Source organism: Canis lupus, chromosome 28 (assembly GCF_048164855.1).
Source record: "Canis lupus baileyi chromosome 28, mCanLup2.hap1, whole genome shotgun sequence".
Taxonomy (NCBI): domain Eukaryota; kingdom Metazoa; phylum Chordata; class Mammalia; order Carnivora; family Canidae; genus Canis; species Canis lupus.
Window position 1 is genome coordinate 27456765 of NC_132865.1, and position 22123 is coordinate 27478887.

The following is a 22123-nucleotide window of genomic DNA, read 5'->3' on the forward strand; positions in this document are numbered from 1 at the left end:
TTTGCTCAACCCAAAGTTTGTTCAAAAGGTTGGTATTATAATCAGATACTGCAATGCGCATCAGTTGTGTAGCTTCTGAAATTTTAACAACACGTGCAAAGGAAAATATTAATTAGGAATTTTTTTTTAATTATTAAGGCATTGTTATAGATATCAGATGACCTAATACAAATATTTTATGCCTTCAAAAACTTAATCAATGCATAATTTTTTTCCTGAATTGGGGTACATGTATAAAAGTTGAGTAACCATGTATAAAGGTTGAGCAACTACTTACTTAAAGGGTTGTTAACAATAACTCGGATTCCTAGCATAGAACGATCCCAGGAAAAGTAGAATAGAAGAAATTTCTTTTTTTTTTAAAGAAATTTCTTGATAAATATAGATTGCTGTGTAAAGTGCTGTCCTTAAAATGTCTAAGGGAACAACGCATGATAGGCCACTCACAAAACCTATTACCTATTTATTTAACTAAAGATATAGCATAAAGACAAACTGCAGCTATTATCAAAAATGAAGTATACTGTGTTGGTTCACCTCTTTAAATTTTATATGCTTCTTTTTAACCAAAGGAAAATGTCTAAAACATCTTTTATGTTTCATTGCCATTTTATGTATTTAGACTCTTCTCCACTATTTGCTTCCAGATAAATTTAGACTGTACTTGACATTTTTCATAAACTTCAAGATGTGTCCCACTATTTGTATAGAAGAAGTTGCAAGTGGTGATAGTTGTTTATGCATAGAACTTGGGTTTAATCATTGAAAATCTTTGTACCTCTAATTTGTATAACTTATAAGACATTTCCTTCTAGTGTCCTACCTAAATAGTAAAGAGGATGTTTGAGGAAGTATATACTATTGGAGTGGGTGGGGTTAAGTGGGGGTGTGGGAGCATGAGAGAGACAAATAACAGTAGTTGTACTTGCTATATGTCAGCAGGTCTTTCTGGACCATTATGGTGATGTCTTTCCTCTCTAAATAATTTTTACAAATATACTGATGAAGACAGATTTCTGTTGCCTATCTTCGATGAGTCATAGAACTAACATTATATTTTTTCCTGAAAATACACAGTTGTGACATGGTGTTTTATAGTTTTAAGCTCATTGCTGCCAAAATGAACACAGCTGTAAGAAACGATGATCCTCTCATCTTTGTAACAATAAAATGGCTTCCTAATGTGTTTCTCTAACCCTGAACATTAACTTAATATTCCTCTGGATTTCTGAATTCCATCCTTCCCCCGCCCCCCCACGGAAATCCATGAAGAATACAGCTTTTGACCAAATGACAGAGCATAGAGGATGAAATTAGTTGCATTAAATTATGATATGACAAAAAGCCTTTCAAAATCTTTGTCACAATGCAACATTCAAGCAACATTAAACAAAATAGCATAAAAATAGACCATGAAAGAGAGTTAATATTTTGAAAGGAAATTTTGTGAACTAAGATCACTTGCAAATTTTGAAAGCCATTGATTGATAGCCTGCATGCTATGGGAATTTCTGACTTGGAGATCCTACTCTACAATCATATATGTTGTCTGGTTTAATCTTTGGATACAGAGTTAACTGTTACTATACTTTTTGATACACTTTTATATTTCTTTCATGTTCATAAAATGCAAGTCTCCATTGGTAAAGCTAGCATTTAAGAAAATAGCGGGGAAAGGGATGAAGCACAAGATATACATTTTTATGTAGTGTTTCTTGTCTTCCTATTTCTTTCTTTTTGTCTTATTTCTAAGTACATAGATTTAAATGACAGCACATATTTTGTAAATTAGCATAAAAATCAGTTGTATTCTAAAAACAGAAAGGAGAGTTTTGATACCCATTTCCTTCATTCCTATCAAACCTTAGGTTTATTTTGTGTCCTTTTTTTTTCCCTGAAAGATCTGATGTTTATTTTTTATTTTTTAACCCAACCATGTTGGGTTGTGGGGAAATTAAAGCTTTTGATAGGGTTAATCTAGCTACATAAAAATCCATGTTGAGTATGATCATAATCTTGATCTTTGATTAGGTCTGAGCTAGTAATATCTTGTGATTAATCAAAATGGGTTGTACTCCCTATAGTGTAAGTCATCTTCACAGATGGGCTAGAGAATCATCAGAGTTCTCTTGAATATTTGTTTTAATCCCTTCTAGGATAAAATGGCTTTGGATTTTTTTTTTTTAACTTTAAATCAGATTGAGTTCACCAAATAAATGAAGAAGAAGAAATTTTGGAGTGCAGTTTTGCTAAGATTATAGGTCAAAAAGAAACTTGTTTTTTAATTCACAGTATTTCAGTGTTTCATTGAATGTGTTTCATATGTTTTATAAAATTTAGCGAATATTCCTATTCATTGTAGTTTGAATAAAAACTCTATAAAAGAATATAACAAGATATGCTTCATGGAAATAGTGTTGAGCTTTTTATTCTCAACAGCATAAAAGATTTTTTAAGATTATTAACTGCCCCTCTTCTAATTATATAATTCCAGTCTAAAGTGACATCTGATAACAAAGAGCTTTACTTTGGCAAGTAAACTACCTGACATCTAACACTCAGAGCAGCACAGCAAGAGCTCTCATACATAAAATGTTTACTGAATGTAGCTGTCATTTCAGCCAGCCATTTGGGTCTTACAAGATAAAATCTCTCAAAAATGTTGCTCACCAAAAGCTGTGAATTGAACTGTCTACCCAAAGTCACACATACTGGTGGAGCTCAATAAGTCCATGTCTATGATTATATAACAATCATTAAATAAAAGAATTGAAAAAACTGTGCATTTCATCCATTCACTTAGAGACTGGATTAATAATACATGTGTATTAAAATAAGGACTTAATTTTTTCTTGTTTTTGTTTGCTTTTTAGGAGACCTGGTGAGCCTCCATTGATAAAAGGCTGGCTACCTTACCTTGGAGAGGCTCTGAAATTACAAAAGGATCCTTTAGGTTTCCTGAGAACTCTTCAAAAGCAACATGGTGACACTTTCACTCTTTTCGCTGGAGGTAAGCAGCACTTCTATAAGTACCTTCCATAAATCATAAGCTCTCAATTATTCCTTAAGTTATTACATTTTTATATAGGCAAAATATGAAATATTTATATTATTGTTTTGTTTGTAGGTTAATACAAAAGGAAACTATGTTTTCGAGTACAGTAATTTTCACATTAAAAAATGAATTATGAAAATCTTGAGAGTATCTTAGGGAACCCTATTCTCCTGCCATCACCTGAGATTTTGGTTTGGTTTGCTTGGATTGGTTATAAGAATGGTTAAAAGAAAGAAAAAACCTAGAATGTATTAACAGACTTCATTTTGTAGAGCAGTTTTAGGTTTAAAGAAAATTGATCAAGTCTGAGATTTCCCATATATCCTATTTCCCTCAATCATAATTTTCCCTGTTATATCCTAATGTATTATATCCTATAATTTGTTACAGCTGATGAGCCAATGTTGATACATTATTAAAAGTCTGTGGCTTACATTAAGGTCCGTTCTTTGTGTTGTACAGTTCTTTGAATTTTGATAAATGCGTGTCATGAAGCCATCATTCAATGGATATTATTCACTATCATTGAGAATAGTTTAACTATTAAACTATTTAATAGTTTAACTGTCCTAAAAATTCTCTGTTTTCTAAATATTTGTGCCCAACCAAAACCCCTAGCAACCACTGTTGGTCAAATGTATTTTTAACTTTAAAAAGTTTGATATATTATGCTTCTAGCATGAATAAAATGCTTACAAAAGAAAAAAGAAAACTGCAGCAAGATCATTAAACATCCTGGGATCCCTGTGTGGCTCAGCGGTTTAGCGCCTGCCTTTGGCACAGGGCTTGATCCTGGAGTCCTGGGATCAGTTCCCACATCGGGCTCCCTGCATGCGCCTGCTTCTCCCTCTGCCTGTGTCTCTGCCTCTCTCTTTCTGTCTCTCATGAATAAATAAATAAAATCTTAAAAAAAAAATCATTAAACATCCCAACATCTTAGGGCAAAGAGGAAAAGTTGGAATGTTCTTCGCTCATCCTCATTTAAGGCCCATGTTGTCCAGCTGTATCTGCTATCTATTGCTGCATGACATACCTGTCCCAACTTAAAGCAACAGTCTTGCCCCAGTCACTTTGTCACTTGAGTCATCTGGCTAGTCCTCCTTTTGCACATGATGCTTCATTCTCAAGAAGATGCCCTTACATGGCAGCTAGTATTTTTGGTGGGTGAGAGGAAAGGCTGCAAAGCCTCTTGAGGTCTAGGCTGAGATATATGAAACCTCACTTTATACCACATTTTATTATTAGTCAGAATGGTCACAGGCCAGTCCCAACTCAAGGGTAAGGAAATACATTCCACCACTTCCTGGGAAGAATGGCAGAGTCCCATTGCAAAGGAGCACATGTAGAGAGATAGAAAGAATTTGCTGTGGCCATTTTTGCACACAATCTTCCATATCAGCTTATCAATGAACTAGCTGTACCTTTGCTTCACTTTTGTAGTCCTATGTCCCAGAAGTCTGATCTTTACAGACTAGATTATCTACACTTCTTTGCCTGAGCACTCTGGCTGGGAGGGCAGGAAAGGCTGTGTTCCAGGTCCCCATCTATCACTGGGCTCTCGCAACACAGTTCACCCTCCTTCTTTTCCTTCTCAAGAAAAATGAAGGCATCGGGTATGATCTCACTCAGACTCTCACATATCTGCCAGATAGCCCTATGTCTCACAACTGTCTTCATTATCTTTTCTCCAATTTGAAAGAATATTTAAGAAAATCCATTATATGGTCTCATTCATTCAGGGAATATAAAAAATAGCGAAAGGGATTAAAAGGGAAAGGAGAGAAAATGAGTGGGAAATATCAGAGAGGGAGACAGAACATGAGAGACTTCTAACTCTGGGAAATGAACAAGGGTGGTGGAAGGGGAGATGGGTGGGGGGTTGGGGTGACTGGGTGATGGACACTGAGGGGGGCACTTGGCGGGATGAGCACTGAGTGTTATGCTATATGTTGGCAAATCGAACTCCAAAATATATATATATACAAAAAAGAAAATCCATTCCCTGTCCCCATGACCCTTACTTCCTGCCTCCACAGGACTGGTGTTCATTATTTATTCCTCCCACACATATATCTTTATTTTTTTCTCTCTCTCTTGGGTCCTACTTGTAGCTTAAAACCATGCTTCTCCTCTATTCTCCTTCTAGTTACCTTTCATTTCTTTTTTCCTTTTTTGCATCCCAATTTTTCAAGAGTTTCCTACATTTGCTGACCATGCTTTATCTCCTAGAGATCTCCTACCTGGAACCAACCATCTGCCTTGCTGAGGCCATTTATGGACCTTTGCCTGACTAAACCTCTCTACTTGGTTTGACAATGCAGATCCCTCATTCCTTCTTAAAACACCCTATTCCTTCTCTCTTGACATTGCACCTTCTGATTCTTTCACTGACTGCATATTGCTTATCTGGATCATCTTTACTTACATCCCTTTCTTTTCTCATCCCTTTTATATCTTCCTCTAACCAGCCTTGGAATTTTATGTTCTATTCCTAAAGAGTTTAGGTAATTTCTTCTTACTGTAATTACTTTGTTGAGTATCAGAAGCAACCTTTTGTGCATAGGGCAACTTCATTTCACTGCCGCCGTTTTAATGTAATTGGGAGAAAAAACAATGATCCAACTGGATGATACTGTCAGCATGGCTGTGTTCTCACATGAACAGGCAATATCCATTTCTTCACAAGTTACTCCTTTGCCTGGCAAGTCTCTTCCAACAGTCTGATTTCAGAAAAATTGAAATGGAAAAAAAAATCCTGCATCTTAGAGCAATTGTAGTGTATAATGTCATCCGCACAACACTCTCTAAGATCTGGGCTCCTCCATCTCTGGCCTACTCTCTTGCTACTGCTTGCCTTGTGCTTAATGCATTATCAAGTGCACCAAATTATTTGAAATTTCCCTCTCACACACCATTCCCTTTGTGCTTGTGTTTTCTCTTACTGTTTTTTCTGCCTGAGTGCTCTTTGTGAGTCACCCTAAAAAGATGGCTGACACAGATTCATCTGAGGCTATAGTTACATATCACTTCCTCCCAAAAGCCTCACTGACCATCTCTTCTCCTGGTTTATGTTTGATGCCTCTTCTACAGGCTCCCATTACTCAATATCACACTGTCATGGCATTGAATAAATTGTGAATTTATTGCTAATCCATTTGTCTGTTTCCCTTCATTATTCTTTAGCTCCTCTATTGCCAACATTTAGACCAGAGTTCAGCACTGATTGATCCATAACAAATATTTGATGAGGATATTCCCAATACTTTCGAGCTGTTGAAATACTTTCTATAATACAATAAAGGCCATAGCTGGTGCTTCTTATTCTAAGTGAGCTTTTGCCTTCATAATAACAAAACTCTATTCTTCACTTTAAAAATAAGTTACTCTTACTTTAAAAATTAAACTTTATGTTTTAATGAGTAGATATAACAAATTATTGAACTTTTCAGTTTTCCCTTTTAATACATTATACAAAAATAATCTAAGCTGATTAAGCAGAAACTTGTGGCAATGAATTTTATTCACTGTTCATACATCAGCCAATTTCTGCTGATATATGATATTTTAATCTTAGACACCCAGAAACCTTGTTGGATTTCTGATGTCCAAATAATTTGCCAATGGCAGTGTCTTTGAACTCAACAGCACACAAACACAGGTTAAATATGTACTACCTATTCCCTTTGGCTTCTTACTAGAGCTTGACGAGATTCCTGTCAAGAAATCCTGTAATGTCTATGGTTCTAATGATCAGTTTGCAAATAGCTCCTTTGGAAAATGTGAAATGAGGACCAGAATCTTCCACCCTTGTCCCATAATATGGTTTCAGTTAGTGTATGTTCTTGCATGATGAACAAATGATTGTCATCCCCAAAAGTTTCAAAGGACACGGATGTCATCTTAATAAAGAAATTAAAAGGTACATCTTTTCATGAGAAACCACGTAAATTCATGACCTGTCGCAGAAAATAGTTCTCTAATTGATTTTGTGTGGTGGTGCAGCAGAGTTGTTTTCCCTAGATGTCACCCCAGTGAAGCACCACTGTACATCATTGTCAACAGCTAGAGAAATCTCCCTAATAAGAGGGGGAGTATGTAATGTGGTCATCCTCATAAAATAAAAAGTTGGTTCATATTTCACTTTCCAACTAATGTTTTCAGCTTGATTTTCTAGAAAATTCTACTGAAGAACAAACTAAGCATGAAAATTAAAAGCTTATAATCATGGAAAATCTCTTTAAAACCAAATTCATCTCCTATTTGTTGACAAGACATGTCTAAATCTAAATGCTCAAATAGTTGATCTGAATTCCCATGAGTGTTGTCTCTGTATAGCACCAAATACCTGAGATGAAAACATCAAAATTTAATTTATAATGATCCAGATGTCAAACTTTTTTGTATATAAAACCTTAATCAGGGTGAATGATTTAATTTTTTTACACTTAATGATGTACTTTGCATCATGCAGCTCCACCTTCCTATAAGAATTAATTTTGGAAGAAGTGAAAAGGCTGTTGAGTTAGTAAAGGATATGTGCAGGTTATATAGGAATGCTAGAGTAAATATCTTAAGACCCGGTCAGCTCTGAAAAGGGAAGAGAATAAAATTAGTGGCAAAGAAGACATTAAAAATTTTGACCCCATTTCAAATTTACTGCTCAAAAAAGATGATTATATACGTTATATGTTATATATTATATATAATATTACATATAATATATATTTATATTTTTGCAGAAGTGAGCCCCATTTTGACATTTCTATTTAAGACAAGTGCAAACTCTGAAATTCTTTAAATCAATATTTCATATCAACTACTGACAGCATTCTTTTCTCTTTTGAAAACATGGCAGTGGATATTGTTTCCACCTTGTGATCTTGGTAAACTAGGCAACTTGCCTATCGACACTTGGTATTCATTTACATAAAATCACACTGGAGCAAAAGTTAATTTCGCTCCAAGAATACATGGCCTTCAGAATAACTTTTCAGATTTCCTTTGTTAAGAAATTTAAATTCATTTTATGAATGTATATGTGTTTTCCTAACTGTCTGATTAAAGATTACAAAGAAACTCTGGTTTTGCATCTCACATTAGCAGATGGTGGACAGATGGTTTAAATTAATATTAATTTTGGAAAACTTAGCTTAAATTGTTTATACTGAAGATTAAAAGTTGGAAAGCTAACTAACATCTCCAGGGTTATTAGTACTTCCAAACCCACTTGAAAAGTAAAATCCAGAAAATCAAAACGTCTACTTTTAAAGCAATCCACATCTTAACTCAGAAAGACAGTTGATAAAACACAATGCCTTGAGGTTGAAGAAAATTAAAATAAGAATGAGAAAGAGAAAATACAGATCCTAGAGTATAAAGAACCTTGAAGAGGGAGAATTTTATCTACAAATAGATTTGTAACTAGTCACTGATGATTTTTAAAAAGAATCTATATGTAATAACTGCTTATTTTTTAAAAATATTAATAATTGGCTGCTAACTGGAACCAGTTTTTCCACATTTAGCTTTTATTTCTTTTATTTGAAATGATCTTAGAGTTTCTTCCTGTATATACTTACCCCCAAGAGTGAGAGAGAGAGGGGGAAATATATGTGTATTTGTGACGAATTGTAGACAAAAACTCACATGTACACAGCCTCTACTTCAGTAGGCCAATGGCCAGTAGCTCATGCTGTCATGGCCAAACACAGTTTTATCTTTCCACTTGGATTTTAATGAATAAAATTAGTAGGAAAAATTCAAAATATTCCTTAAAAATTGTGTGTTTTACAAACTGAACCTTTTATAACATTCTCTGAATTTTAGTGACTAATTTAAAATAACCCTAAAGATATTTAGCAAAATCTTCTCATTTGGTGAAAGGAGGAAAGTATGAATCACCACCTGTGAAAATACATAGCTTTGCCTAAAATTACATCTTTTGCAAAATAAGAAAATTCACTCTTTTTTTCAATTATTTGTCGGGCAGATGCTGGCAATTTTATTTAATTAAGATGCTATGGTAAAGCAGGTGTCATAAAATATGCTCCAATCCAGTTGAGTCCTTTTTTGGGGAAAAAATCCAGTTTACTTTATAGATACAGCTTTGGGATCTGACCAGAATGAAGCCACTTCTAACTTTACCCTTATATCTAGATTGGCCCACTTTATTAAATAAATCAAGCAGAAATATGGTGAATGCAATTCAAGACATACAATTTATTTTTAGAAAAAAAATCTTTGCATAGGTATATTAATGTACATTAAAAGCTTAAATTATGTTTTTAAATTGTAAAACAAAGACACATTTATCCTATTTCAAGAATTAAGTTGAAAATTCTTCAAAGCTTGATTCTAAATCCCATACCATGTTGAATTTGATTTCTGTGTTGCTGTTTGAGTTACCAGTAAATAACAAATGAGATGTTGTTGGTCTGAGAAAGTACAGTCACACACACACACACACACACACACACAGAGAAATGATAAAATGAAGAGGAAAGTGTGGATGATTCTACAAACTTTAATGTCTATTAATTGTTTTCTAGAAGGCAGTAAAAAGGTATTAGCGTTTGTAGGATCATCTAAACTTCATGTGATGTGTGTTCTTGGAAAACAAGAAGGATTTATTAAATGGCATTATTAAATACTATTTGCAGAACACTTCTAATTGGGAGTCTTTAAGCAGCACTCCAGTGAAAAGAAGTCAACATTGGGTAAGGAAAAGAACAATGCATGGGCAGTGACTCCTTGTCCAGGCTCTGCTACTAAGAATGGCAATGTGATCTTGGCCCTTTAACCCCTCTTTGACTTTGTTTAGCTTTTTCAACTGGTAAATGTAAAGTGCATGGCATTGGGAGAAGAGGGGCAGGGGAGGGCTGAGAACTCCTACCAGTTCTGCCAGTTTTGTGGGCCCTACCCACCATAGTGTTGACTATGTTCCTCAGTATGCTGCCTTTAATCACTTGAGGCCCCTGTTAAAAATGGAGACTTGTAGGGGCCACATCTAAACCTTATGAATCAGAATCAGGCAGGAATGTGTATTTTTTACCAGCACCTTTAGTCTTTTAATTGGGTAAATTTGGACAACACTGAGCTATGAAAAGACTTAAATGTCATCACCTCAAAGAACACTTGCAGATGGGGAACTCCAGGCAGACCAAGGCAGATTTCACTTTCTGGTTCCCTTACATTGTGTTCACACCTCTGCTATAACACCATCCATGATGATACAATGATTTCTTTGCATTTTTTTATTTTAAAAGGAAAGAGAACCAAACAAGTATCTGAATCTCAATAAATGTTGAATGTAGGGGTGAATGCATGAATGGACAGGTTCTAGTTTGGAATGCTGTTTTAGTCACAAATCAGTAGGTAACCTTGGACATGTTACTAAATCTCCATGAACCACTGTTTTCTCATCTATAAAAAAGAAAATGCTGGCATTTGTGATTTGGTATTAATGTCACACTAAACATCAACTTATGAGTACCTGCTTCATTCCACATAGTCACTTGTCTGAGTTAAAATTGTATCCAACCAAAGCTAAGATGATATCAAGTATGAAAGGGTTCTTTATGAAGTGTAAATAATAATTTGATTTGTTTGATGTTTGTTTTCTGTTTGTATTATTAGGGAAAATATGAGAAATGTTCAAGTCAAATGGTTCTGAGGATATTTTAACGGTAGTTTAAATATTTGGGTATTTAGTTAAAATAAGAGTATCTTTTTAAAAGTCATTCAGAATTTAATTTTTCCCACTATCTTCTGTTTTTAAAGGATACATGTAAGGAATCTTTGAACAACAATGGATTTTATTAAACTTTGCACATCTCTAGATGTTAGTTTTTAAGGTCTTTGTAATTTTTATTAAAATATTTTCAAATTTCAGGATTTTGTTTATCTTGCTACCAACTGAGCTCATATTCTCACTTATTTCTTTTAGGAAAGTATATAACATTTATCCTGGACCCTTTTCAGTACCAGTTAATAATGAAAACTCACAAATTAAGCTTTCGAATATTCAGTAATAAACTATCAAGGAAAGTATTTTCCATCAAAAAGTTGGAAACCACTGATGACCTGAGTAATGACCTCCATGGCTGCTATCATCTTTTACAAGGGAAGTCTTTGGATGTACTCACAGAAACCATGATGCAGAATTTAAAACAAGTTTTTGAACTCCATCTATTAAAAACCACAAATTGGGACATGGCACACCTGTTGACATTTTGCAGCTCAATTATATTTGAGATCACGCTTAAAACCATATATGGAAAATCTCTTGCTGGCAATGGAGAAAAATTTATTACTGAGCTAAGAGATAATTTCTTAAAATTCGATGACAAATTCCCATATTTAATATCAGATATACCTATAGAGCTTCTAGGAAATATCAAGTCTATTAGAAAGAAACTTATTAAACACTTGGCATCAGAACACTTAGGTAAGACACAAGGATGGTCAGAAATTGTTCAAATGAGGCAAGATGTCCTGGAGAAATACTACACGCTTGAGGACTTTGAAGTAGGAGGTAAGAAAGTTCTGAATGATTACTTGTCTAAAATAAAATAATTTACAATAGACCTTTGAAATAAAAAGAGAAAATGGTGACCTTGAAAATTTTTATGCTCTTTCTAATTGGCTAATGATAAAATGTTTTACTCTGAAACAACCTTCTGTGATAATTGATTTTTTTCCTCTTTTCTTTCTTTCTTTCTTTTTCTTTTTTTTTTTTTTCTTTTTTCTTTTTTCTTTTTTTTTTTTTTGCTGATCTGGTAAAACAAGATACTTAATGGGGATAATGAGAAAGAGTATAACTAAGCTGCATTTACTCCTCTTATCTCATCCCCCACCTCCCCACCCCCCATGCGCACATTACATTTTAAACTATTCTCATTAAGCAGAAAATTAGACTTCAGAAGCCTATTGGTCCTCATTAGCATGCACTGATCCTTGGCTGGGTCTGTGTCCTAACATCTTTTAATTAGCACACTGCAAATCTAATCAGTGTAATAAACGCTATTAATCTTCCTTTTCACTTATTTTCTCCCAGCACATCATTTAGGCTTTCTCTGGGCTTCTGTGACAAACACTATTCCAACTATGTTCTGGGCGATGTATTACCTCCTACAGCACCCAGAAGCTATGGCAGTGCTGCGTGACGAAATTGACCATTTGCTGCAGTCAACAGGTCAAAAGAAAGGGTCTGGATTTCCCATGCACCTCACCAGAGAACAATTGGACAACCTGGTCTACCTAGGTAATTTATTTTTATCTGTTATGAAGAAAAGAAGGTACCTCTCTGCAAACTCAGTTTATCACTCAAAGCTGTTTACCAAGAGGTGGAGGACACAGCTGCCTAATTGACATAATAACACCCATTTACATCAATTATAAATTATGTAGTTTATAGCTGTAGATACTCTCATTACATGTAAACATTAAGGCCTAGGTAATTAACTATGCAAGGTATGCAAAAGGCTAACCCAAAGCTTTGCAATTATTTGAAAAAAAAAGTTTATGCCTATTAAGTCATTTGATTCTGAGCATCTGTTGGTGTGCTAACGCTTTCCAAACACTGCTACACTATCTTGACAAGAAAGGTATTTGGGGATTGAAAAAGAAAGTATTTCAGAAAGGCAACTTGTGTACAAGATGTATTTATTCTTCCCTAAAATGGTCTCTATATTTTCAGGCAGAGGTTAGAATTTATACAGCTTAAGTGTATGATTCTCAAAAATGTAGTAAAAGTGATTTCCACTGGAACTCCTTGATTTAAACATACTTGATGGGGAAAAAAGGATGAAGATGGGGGGAAAAAAAGGAGACAGGTAGGAAAAGAAGAAGCAACAGCTACTAATTACTGCATGTGAAATATAAGTATTTTATAAACTATTCACTGACTCGTGAGATCTGCATGGTCACTATTTCAAATATGTTTGAGGTCAGGAGTGACTATCATTTGTGTATTTCTACATAGACATGTTCCTATGACAGGGACATGAGCTTTTGATGACAATGGATTGCATTCTCCTTTTACTGGTTTTGATAAAATGCTTTGTGTCTTTGTGTAATAAACTTTAACTCCCCAAGTTAAATTCCATATTAATGAGTTCCTTCTGTATTGGCATTTCCTCCTGTGGTACCCTATACTGTACAATAATCCAAGTCCCTTTGGAAGCATGTAAGAGTAAATCTTTATACATCTCTGTTGCTTCACTCCTCTGATAATATAGGCAAGTATTTTAGCCTATGTTGGCCTCAGTTTTTCTTCTTTTAAATATGTTCCAGTTTCTTTGATGGGATCTTCTGGGAGATCTTGAGTGGTGTTGACTATCGGACAACATTAGAAAGGACAGCCCGTGTGTTCTAGAGATTGTTCCCACGGAGTAGGCTAAGATCCATCAGAGGCAATAGCAGGAGGAGGCTTGTCTTGTATTGACAATTGGTTAGCTTGTTCAGTCAATTGGGATAAATTTGTCACCTTATAGTTTGCTGTTTTTAGCATACATTAGCAAATTAATTTTATATTTGCATGGTGAAAGAAAATAATCTCAACATTATTAAACTACAAATATTATTTTGGTTTGGTTTGCAAAATTATTGGTGAACAAATCCAAAAAATTTGCATAAAATTCTGGGCAGTAACCTTCACATGGATACGCAGTATTTTCTGAGTAGAAGATTTATAGTTCTATGAAAATCAAGGTTGCCTTCCCATGTATTCAAGTAATTTCAGTTGTATTTTATGAATCAGGTGATGCACACTGGGAGGTAAAGCAAATAAACTTAAAGGAATGTGTTTGTATTCTGTACACAGTTATTACCCTTAAAAATTTAGTTGAAAGTCATCAACTCTCAGTGTCTTATTGAAAGAGAAGATCATTTTAAGATTATGATATTGAAGCACAAGTGTTTAAACGTATTTGATCAGAAGAAATGACAAGTTCCAGAGCTACAGTTTGGGTCCATTTAAGTCCATAGCTAGAGCTCGAGATTTTCATGCTTGGAGCCTCATAAATTTATGGCTCACTTATCATCAACAAATGAACAACAACAATCTCGAGAGAGTGTGGATCTACCTGGATAAAGGCAGCACCTTCAACGGTCTAGAAAAGGTGGACGTCTGTTCATCGTGACCTTGGTTACCAGCAGAGGCCAGTGTTGTTCATTACGAGAATATAATCTTCTAGAAAATAATGTGCATTTTTTCTTACACAAGATAGACAGTTTTAGGTAGATTTAAACAAAATTTTATATGAATCAGTTACACAACAGATAACCTCTGTATCTAGTCATAGCTCAATTGTGAATATTTCCTTATGTCAGAAGAGTATGAACTATATGTACAAAGGGAAGATTTACAAGATTAAACATTAACAGTGTACCCCATGGTATGGGTGTATGTGTTTCCCCTTTTTCATGTCTTTAAGGACAGAGTTCTATGTATTCTAAGTACATTTTTTTAAAAAGAAAGATATCTTGAATCTTCAGTTTTATAAGGAAAAAGGTCACAAGGATGAGATGAATGCTTTTTTTAACTAGCAAGAAGAAAGATTTTTTTTTTTAACAAAGATTTTGCATGTCAACATACATTGATTATAAAGTAAGGTTGAAAGGAAAGTTAGAATGCCATAGAAATGAGTGACTCATTCCTGGAAAAAAAAAAAAAAAAAAAAGATTTCTCTTGTTTAGAGTGATTATAAAAGAGCCCAATGGAGCATAGGTTTATCATGGTGTGAGTAATTGTGCAAATTTTATTGACATTTGTGACTCAATCCTGTGGGCTTGCATGTATCCAATTTCCTCTGACATCAATATACACTTAATGTCAGCAAAAGTTAAAATATGTAACATAGATTGGGCTTTTAAGTACCAAGCCTGTTTAAGTAATTCAAAGCAATCATCTGTTGTAAGGGGATGTGAGGGATTTATGCCTTTTTCCAGTGCTCTTGAGAATCTTTCTCTAAAACCATTCTACTCTTTTCTTTTAGATAAAGAAAAACACAACTTTCTATTTTCGTATATTTATGTACCTTATTATAAGGACTCTGCCTATCATGACCTCACTAAAATTTTATACCTGTCAATGTTTTTGTAAAGGTCTTTACAACTAAATTTAAATGTAAATTTAAAATCAATTAGTAAATTTAAGAAGGCTCAGAAAAATGTAAGTTGGGGCCTAAATCTCTATAGGAAGAGTTGCTGTTAGAACGGAAGTTTGAGAAACTCTAAAAGTAAGAATTTTTCAGTTTTCCCAGAAAGAAAAATCTGGGGTGGAAGTAGGGTTTAGAACTACAGATTTCCTTTTTTTTTTTTTTACTTTTTTTTTTTTTATGATAGTCACAGAGAGAGAGAGAGGCAGAGACACAGGCAGAGGGAGAAGCAGGCTCCATGCAATGGGAGCCCGATGTGGGATTCGATCCCGGGTCTCCAGGATCGCGCCCTGGGCCAAAGGCAGGCGCTAAACCGCTGCGCCACCCAGGGATCCCTAGAACTACAGATTTCCTAAATAGGCAAAGGAAAAGGAGAAAAAAATGAGTCAGAGAGAAGGTAAGACAAAAGAGAATGCAAGGAGAGGAAGCTCTCAAAATTAGAATGTTGGCAAATGGATAGCAAATAATCTCACTGAGCACTACTTCTTACTTTATATTTACCTAAATTATGTATGTAAATAAGTTAAAAAGTATAGATTCAGTAAATGTTATCTAATGCTATCACCAAAATAATATTTAACCTCCATGCCATCCCTACAATGGTGATGTTGTTTTCTTCCTTTTCAATTATTTGTGAACCACGCTGGTTGCAAATTCAAATCTACCTTACCTCACAGGAGTTCTCTTTCTGTGCAACACAGAGAAAAAGAACAAGCATACTTTAAGAAGTACATACGTCGAAGTGGATTATAACTTCTGAACTGAATAACTGAATAACTCAGGTGAATTGCAGGCACCTAATCTTGTTCAGTTACATATCTGCAAAATGAGAAAATCTGCACACGTGGCATTAGTGTGTGTGAGGTATTAGAATAAAAGGAGGGATATTGGAATAAAAGGAGGTGTTATAAAACTAAAGCTCAGCAAAATTTGTAATACTTTTTTGAAAGGAGATTGTATATTATAAAAGCCCTAGAATTATGAGCCTGCAATGATTCTCCAACAAAATTCTGTCAAAAATTGCTAAGCCCATTGTTTGTAATCAGTAAGGAAAAAGAAACAGAAAGAAATGATCAGTTGGAAAAGATAAAGATCCTTTAATAACAAATAATGAGTATTAGGTGTAGTTGGTATTAAATATATTAATGACTTCAAAATTTTAAGGCAGTTTTATGAAGACTCAAATATTGTTTCATGTGATCTTCACCAAAATACTAGGGGACTGGGGCAGCTATTATTTTGTCATGACTTTTACAGATGAGAAAAATATTACAGTCCTAAATAACTTGCATGAAAGTAAAGGGTTTTCTGTTCACGCTCATGCTTTTCTCTCGACTTATCTGATAGTAGAATCCTTGGAGTCCTTTTTCATTATCTAAGCTGAGAGGGGAGAGGGAATCTTTGTATCTTGATTCAGCAAAGCTAGCCATAATATGCACATGTACAAGATCAGATAATTTGAACAAGATGACGATAGTGTTAACTATATTTTTAATTTCCAGATGAGACAGTATGAATGACAATGTTAACAATTATCATTTTATTTCATGGTAGGCACTGTGCTACCTGCTTTACATATATTAGCTTATTTAACCCTCAAGTATTATTATCTTCATTTAATTATTAGGTAACAAGATTCAGAAAGATTAGTTAACCAGGTCAAACCATATAATTAGATTGTGGCAGGACCAGAAATTGATGCGAGGTCTAACTTAAATGCTACCCCATAAATACTGTCACTTCAAGGGGAAAATGCTCCAGAACTATACCAGAGAACTTGACCACTATTTACAAGGATATGTATCACTAATTCTCAAATGCAATTGAGTTTGAGAGTAAGGATGGGGCTAGGGATTCACATCAGAATCTCTGTGTTTTTTAAATAAAAATAAATCTTTCATCTTAGAATAGATTTATATTTACAGAAAAATTACAAAGATGATAGAGTTCCTATATACCCCCCATGCGCGCGCACACACACGTACAGTTCTCCTTATCATTAACATCTTACTGTGGATGTTTGTCACAATTGTAGGTATTATTTTGAAAGAGTCCATTGAGTATTAAAAATAATCATGTATTTGAAAAATCATACAGGGCACCTGGGTAGCCCAGTCAGTTAAACAGTGGACTCTTGATTTTGGCTCGGGTTACGATCTCAGGGTCCTGAGATCAAGCCCCGCATCCAGCTCCCCACTCAGCAGGGAGTCTGCTTGAGATTCTTTCCCTGTCCCTCCTTTTAGCGCATGTGTGTGTATGCATGCTCTCTCCCTCTCTCTCAAATTAATTTTTAAATGAAAAAGTATACATAATTTAGACAATTTGTTTAATAAAATCCTGTCTTCTGGTGGGTATGTTCAGAAGGTATAAATTCTTCTTCATTTAGAAAATTCTATCTGGAGAAGGAGAGAGAAGTATCTTCCACAAGGGAGTACACCAGAGATCAGATAGTGAGATTTTTCTAGGTAAGGAAACATTGGTCAAAAAGTGAAAAAGACTGATTTGCACATGTATCAGGTTTTCAATTCAGCACAAACCTGAGAGGGTTAGATAGTATACTGACTATTGGAAACATGAATTGAGAGGTCAACGATGAAAATGCAAGGAATTGTACTTAGGTCAAACATAACTGCCTAGGAATAGGGCAAGAAAATGTGTGGCTTACCAGAAAGCTGTTTAAAGCAGTGGTTCTTAACCTTGATTACTCATTGGAAGCAACTGGGGAGCTTTAAAAACTACTCCTACCTGGTCCCACCCCCGGAGGTTCTGATTTCATTGGTTTGGAGTGGAGGCTGATGGCTTCAAAAGCTCCCCCAGGTGATTCTAATGTGCAACCAAGGTTCAAAACCACTAATGTAAAGGTTTAGTTAATGCAGTGGTTCTGATTCCATTGGTATAGAATGGAGCATTTATTTTTTTAAAAGCATTTCAAGTGATTCTAATAGGCCGCGAGGGCTAATAACCTTTGGGATATCAGAAAGCTTAAGGCAAGTCAGTGGTGATATGATTTCAAAAGTCCATTGTTCCTCTGCTCCTAAAAACATTAATAGAAGTCTAGTATGCAAGGTAAAGAAAGTAGTTCCTCTCTATATTTGTAATTGAAATACCACGCCAATTTCTGCCACCTTTTAAGAGGCACGTTGACTAATTGAATTCATCTAGGATGTCAAAACACTGAAGGCCGTGTCATCTCTGCTGTACAATTTAAAGATGACATGATAGTTGTCTTTAAGTATTTTTAGAGTGCTGTTATGTGGAAGAGGGGTTAGATTTTTTTTTTTTTTTTTAGCCCTGTCTTTTTGAAAGGGTAGAAATTAAAAGGAGGAAAGTTTCAGCTCAGTACCAAATGCCATCTTTAGAAGTATCTATTCAGAAATCGTGCAGAATCTTCCCTGGGATCTTGTGTCGCATTCCTATTTATATGTACCTCCCAACTTTGAACTACCCAGATTACAGTGTCCATGAAGGCCAAATCCATATGCTGTGTTTTCTCTTTTTCACTAGTAGCAGTGGTTCTGAAGAGAATAGGACCTTAATAAACATTTATTGAACAAATGAATGTTGAATTTCTTTTTCTATATACTTTAGCAGGAACAAAGGTTGTGTCTACAATGCAAAGTGAAAGTAGACATTTGTACCAATTCAGATTTAGTTTTAACTTTATTTAAAACACAGTTGTTGAGCCAAAAATTAGTTATTTGCTTCAGGTTACCGAATTGTTATAATTTCTTTAAAAAAAAGATTTATGATGTATTTATTTTAGAGAGAGAGAGAGAGAGAGAGCCTGCAGGGAGAGGGGCAGAGGGTGAAAAATCTCAAGTAAACTCCCCACTGAGCAGGGAGCCCAACACAGGGCTCAGTCCCACCACCTGAGATCATGACCCCAGCCAAAACCAAGAGTTGGATGCTCAACTGACTGAGCCACCCAGGCATCCCTGATTATTATAATTTCTAATTTACCGTCTCACTTGTCTTGAAAGCAATTATGTAAAAAATGTGCGCACACGCACACACGCACACACATCTGGGGCCTCACTCCATTTCTTCACACCTTCTATAGTACTGCCTACAGATCCTCTTCTCCCCCTTTCTCATCCACCTTGTAAGACCGCCCAAGTGTTCAGCCCCAGTGGACTGCAGTGGGTCTTGGCTGTCCATTTCACTCCAGCCATCACCGCTATCCACTGATCACCATGGCTAATCAGATGGTATGACAGTCTGCACCAATCATTAAGATGACCCAAATTAACAGCCTGGCCATGTCACAGTACATTCATTCCACATATACAGACATGGCCTAAGTGTGAGGCAGAAACTTGGACGTGCTTATTTGTGTTTGCATCGTTACATGCATTATTGATTGTCATGAGCTGCTTCAGCGCTTTAAATCTGCAAATGAGAATCATCTGTCAATTATTACAGCCAGAATGGAGATCTGAGGGCAAAAGAGAAGGTGTACATGCCTTTTTCTACCAGCATGTCCTTTCATTTGCTATTTTCCTTCACAGTTATGGTAAAGCATCTTAGCTCAAAACGTTCCCAGCTTTTTGCTTAGAAGGGATACTTTATCAGAATATATTTAGACCCTGAAAAGAGAAACAGATCTCTCCCAGCCAGGTGAAGAAGATAGTTCAGGCTCTGAAATATAAGTTCTTTGTGGGAATTCTGTAATCCACTTTCCTACTGAATACTGCTTAGTAAAGCTCAGTTCTTAATAAAACACAGGCAGACTTATCTTAATCGCAACCGCAATTGTTGGCACCTTGTGGTGCCTGGTGTAAATTATCCCCAAAATATTTGCATTCTTGATAACCATTTCTCTACAATGCATTTAATAAGTAGAGGGTCCTATTACCTGCTAAATGTTAGTATAAATTAACAATCCATTATGCACAATAAGTTTTATAAAACATTTACAGATAGAGATCATGTTTAATTAAAATTAACTTGCATATGAAAGCCAAGTGTACTAATGATCACAATGACCTTTTATTACCTACAGTCCCTTGTTTTGGCTGGATGATTGACAGCTTGCTGTTTGGCTACCATGTTGAATTTCAGCTGACAAGACTTTTCATTTTAACTCAATTTGCCCGCCTATCACAAGCTGGTGGCAGGCCAGACCCAAGTCACCCAGCTTTGCCTCAGCAGCTTGCTCTACTTCTCATTAGTACGCATTTATTCAGTGGAAATTGGAAGACAAATGCTTGAAGGCATGTGAACTAAGTATAGCAAATTAGGTTTAAAGACTGAATATTTATAAGTATATGGAAAGTTTTTTTTTTTTTAATTCTAGAGCGAATTGAGAACTGAGTGCTAGCTTTGGTATAAAAGAAATGAAGATAGAAGGGGGAAGGAAGATTCTAAGAATAACAATACTATAAGCTTTTCCTTTCCATTTTGGAAATATGTAAAATCTCTCTGACAACACCTTATCAAATACCAACCTGGCCTCTCTTTCGTGGAGTGCTTGCACAATGAAGTTTAACACCTCGTGTGTGAGAACGGGGAAAAAAATGAGGGTCATGTTCATTTGTTGCTTGGTTATCCCTTGGTATGTTTTAAATTGCCTTGTTTGTTCGGCACTAGCACAGAAACAGATGTTGCTCTACCGTGCAGGATAATTTACTGTACCTCCTGGTGTAGCATGGAAGTCCTCCCAGGGCCCAGCTGGTCTGTCAGTGGCACTGGCTGGTGTCTGCTCAACTATGACAACTACAAGTAGAGGCTGCAGTTTTTTTTATTGTGCAGTTGTCATTCTTCTCAACATATAGCCCTGCCCGCATTCTTACTGGGGCTGGTGGAAAAAGCTGCTGGCTTTTGTGTCTGTGTGTTGTAACACAGAGCCATGGAAGCTCTCCTCTCCATTGTTGATAATAATGCAACTCATTACTTTTGTCATCTAATGATTATCGGCATGATCGCTCAGAGCGAGAGCCAACCTCGTCTTGCACACATAACTGGTACTGGAAAGTAAAACAGATTTGTCATTTACGATCTGACCGCTAAGCCACACTTTGTGCTCCATTATTGTGATTAACTTCTGCATAAGATATGCTTGCCCAATTGTCATTTGTGATACTGCAGTGGGCACAAGCTGCCATGCTTCCCTTGAGCACGTCGGCCAATCGGATGTGACCATGTTATTCGGATTGGTAAATGCCCACCCTGTCACCGAGCCACCCCACAATTATTTTGCTTTTGTATTTCTTCTTCCCACACCCCTACTGGACTTGTTGGGTGAACAGCACTGCTACATATGTCAGCTACCATTTCACACCACAAGCTACAATGACGCTATCCTGTCGTTGAACCAACAGCCAGCAGCAGTACATGGGAAAGCTGACCCTTGCTTTTCACCATAAAAATGTTGGTCACTGGTGTCCTGCCAGCTGAAATCCGTCGTGTCAGGTGCCTTGTGGCTATCTGCAGTAGAGTCCATAGTCCAAAACCAAAGTTCTTTTCTGGCCTCATCACCAACAAACCGATTTGACTCCGCCTGATTATAATAACGAAGGCAGTCCAAAAGAATATGCACAGCCTCACTGTACGTCACATTGAATCACCACACTGGCCACACAGAGCTGACCGCAGCCTCATTTCTTTAGACAAATGCATGCTTGGGGGAAAAATGTCCTGGGAGAAGGCACCCAAAGCTACTTGATATCCTGGGCGAGAGCTGTGCATAGATTTAAATTTCAGTGAAATTGCATGTATTTTTCTTTTTTGGCTGATCTAAACCCTCACTGACCAGTGCACTGCTCTAATCTAACAATTGAGTGCTCTGTGTTTCAGAGCTCTGCTGAACACTAAGACATTGGGGTACGGGGAGTGTGTGTGTGTGTGTGTGTGTGTGTGTGTGTGATTCTAAATTGCAAGCCATAAACAACCATTTGTTACCATGTGAAAG

The 22123-nt window shown here is 35.9% G+C and overlaps 1 protein-coding gene across 3 annotated transcripts in view; it reads left to right on the forward strand.

Moving 5' to 3' along the window:
• CYP7B1 (cytochrome P450 family 7 subfamily B member 1) overlaps nucleotides 1–22123 on the forward strand; it is a 174516-nt gene that overhangs the window by 137971 nt on the left and 14422 nt on the right. For 2 of the 3 annotated variants that reach the window (XM_072804483.1, XM_072804484.1), the window contains exons 2-4: nucleotides 2874–3010; nucleotides 11001–11588; nucleotides 12111–12317. In XM_072804483.1, the coding sequence (XP_072660584.1) occupies nucleotides 2874–3010; nucleotides 11001–11588; nucleotides 12111–12317 (932 nt within the window). Of the gene's footprint in view, nucleotides 1–2873; nucleotides 3011–9714; nucleotides 9772–11000; nucleotides 11589–12110; nucleotides 12318–22123 lie in introns of all 3 variants that reach the window. The other variant, XM_072804485.1, reaches the window with a different exon arrangement.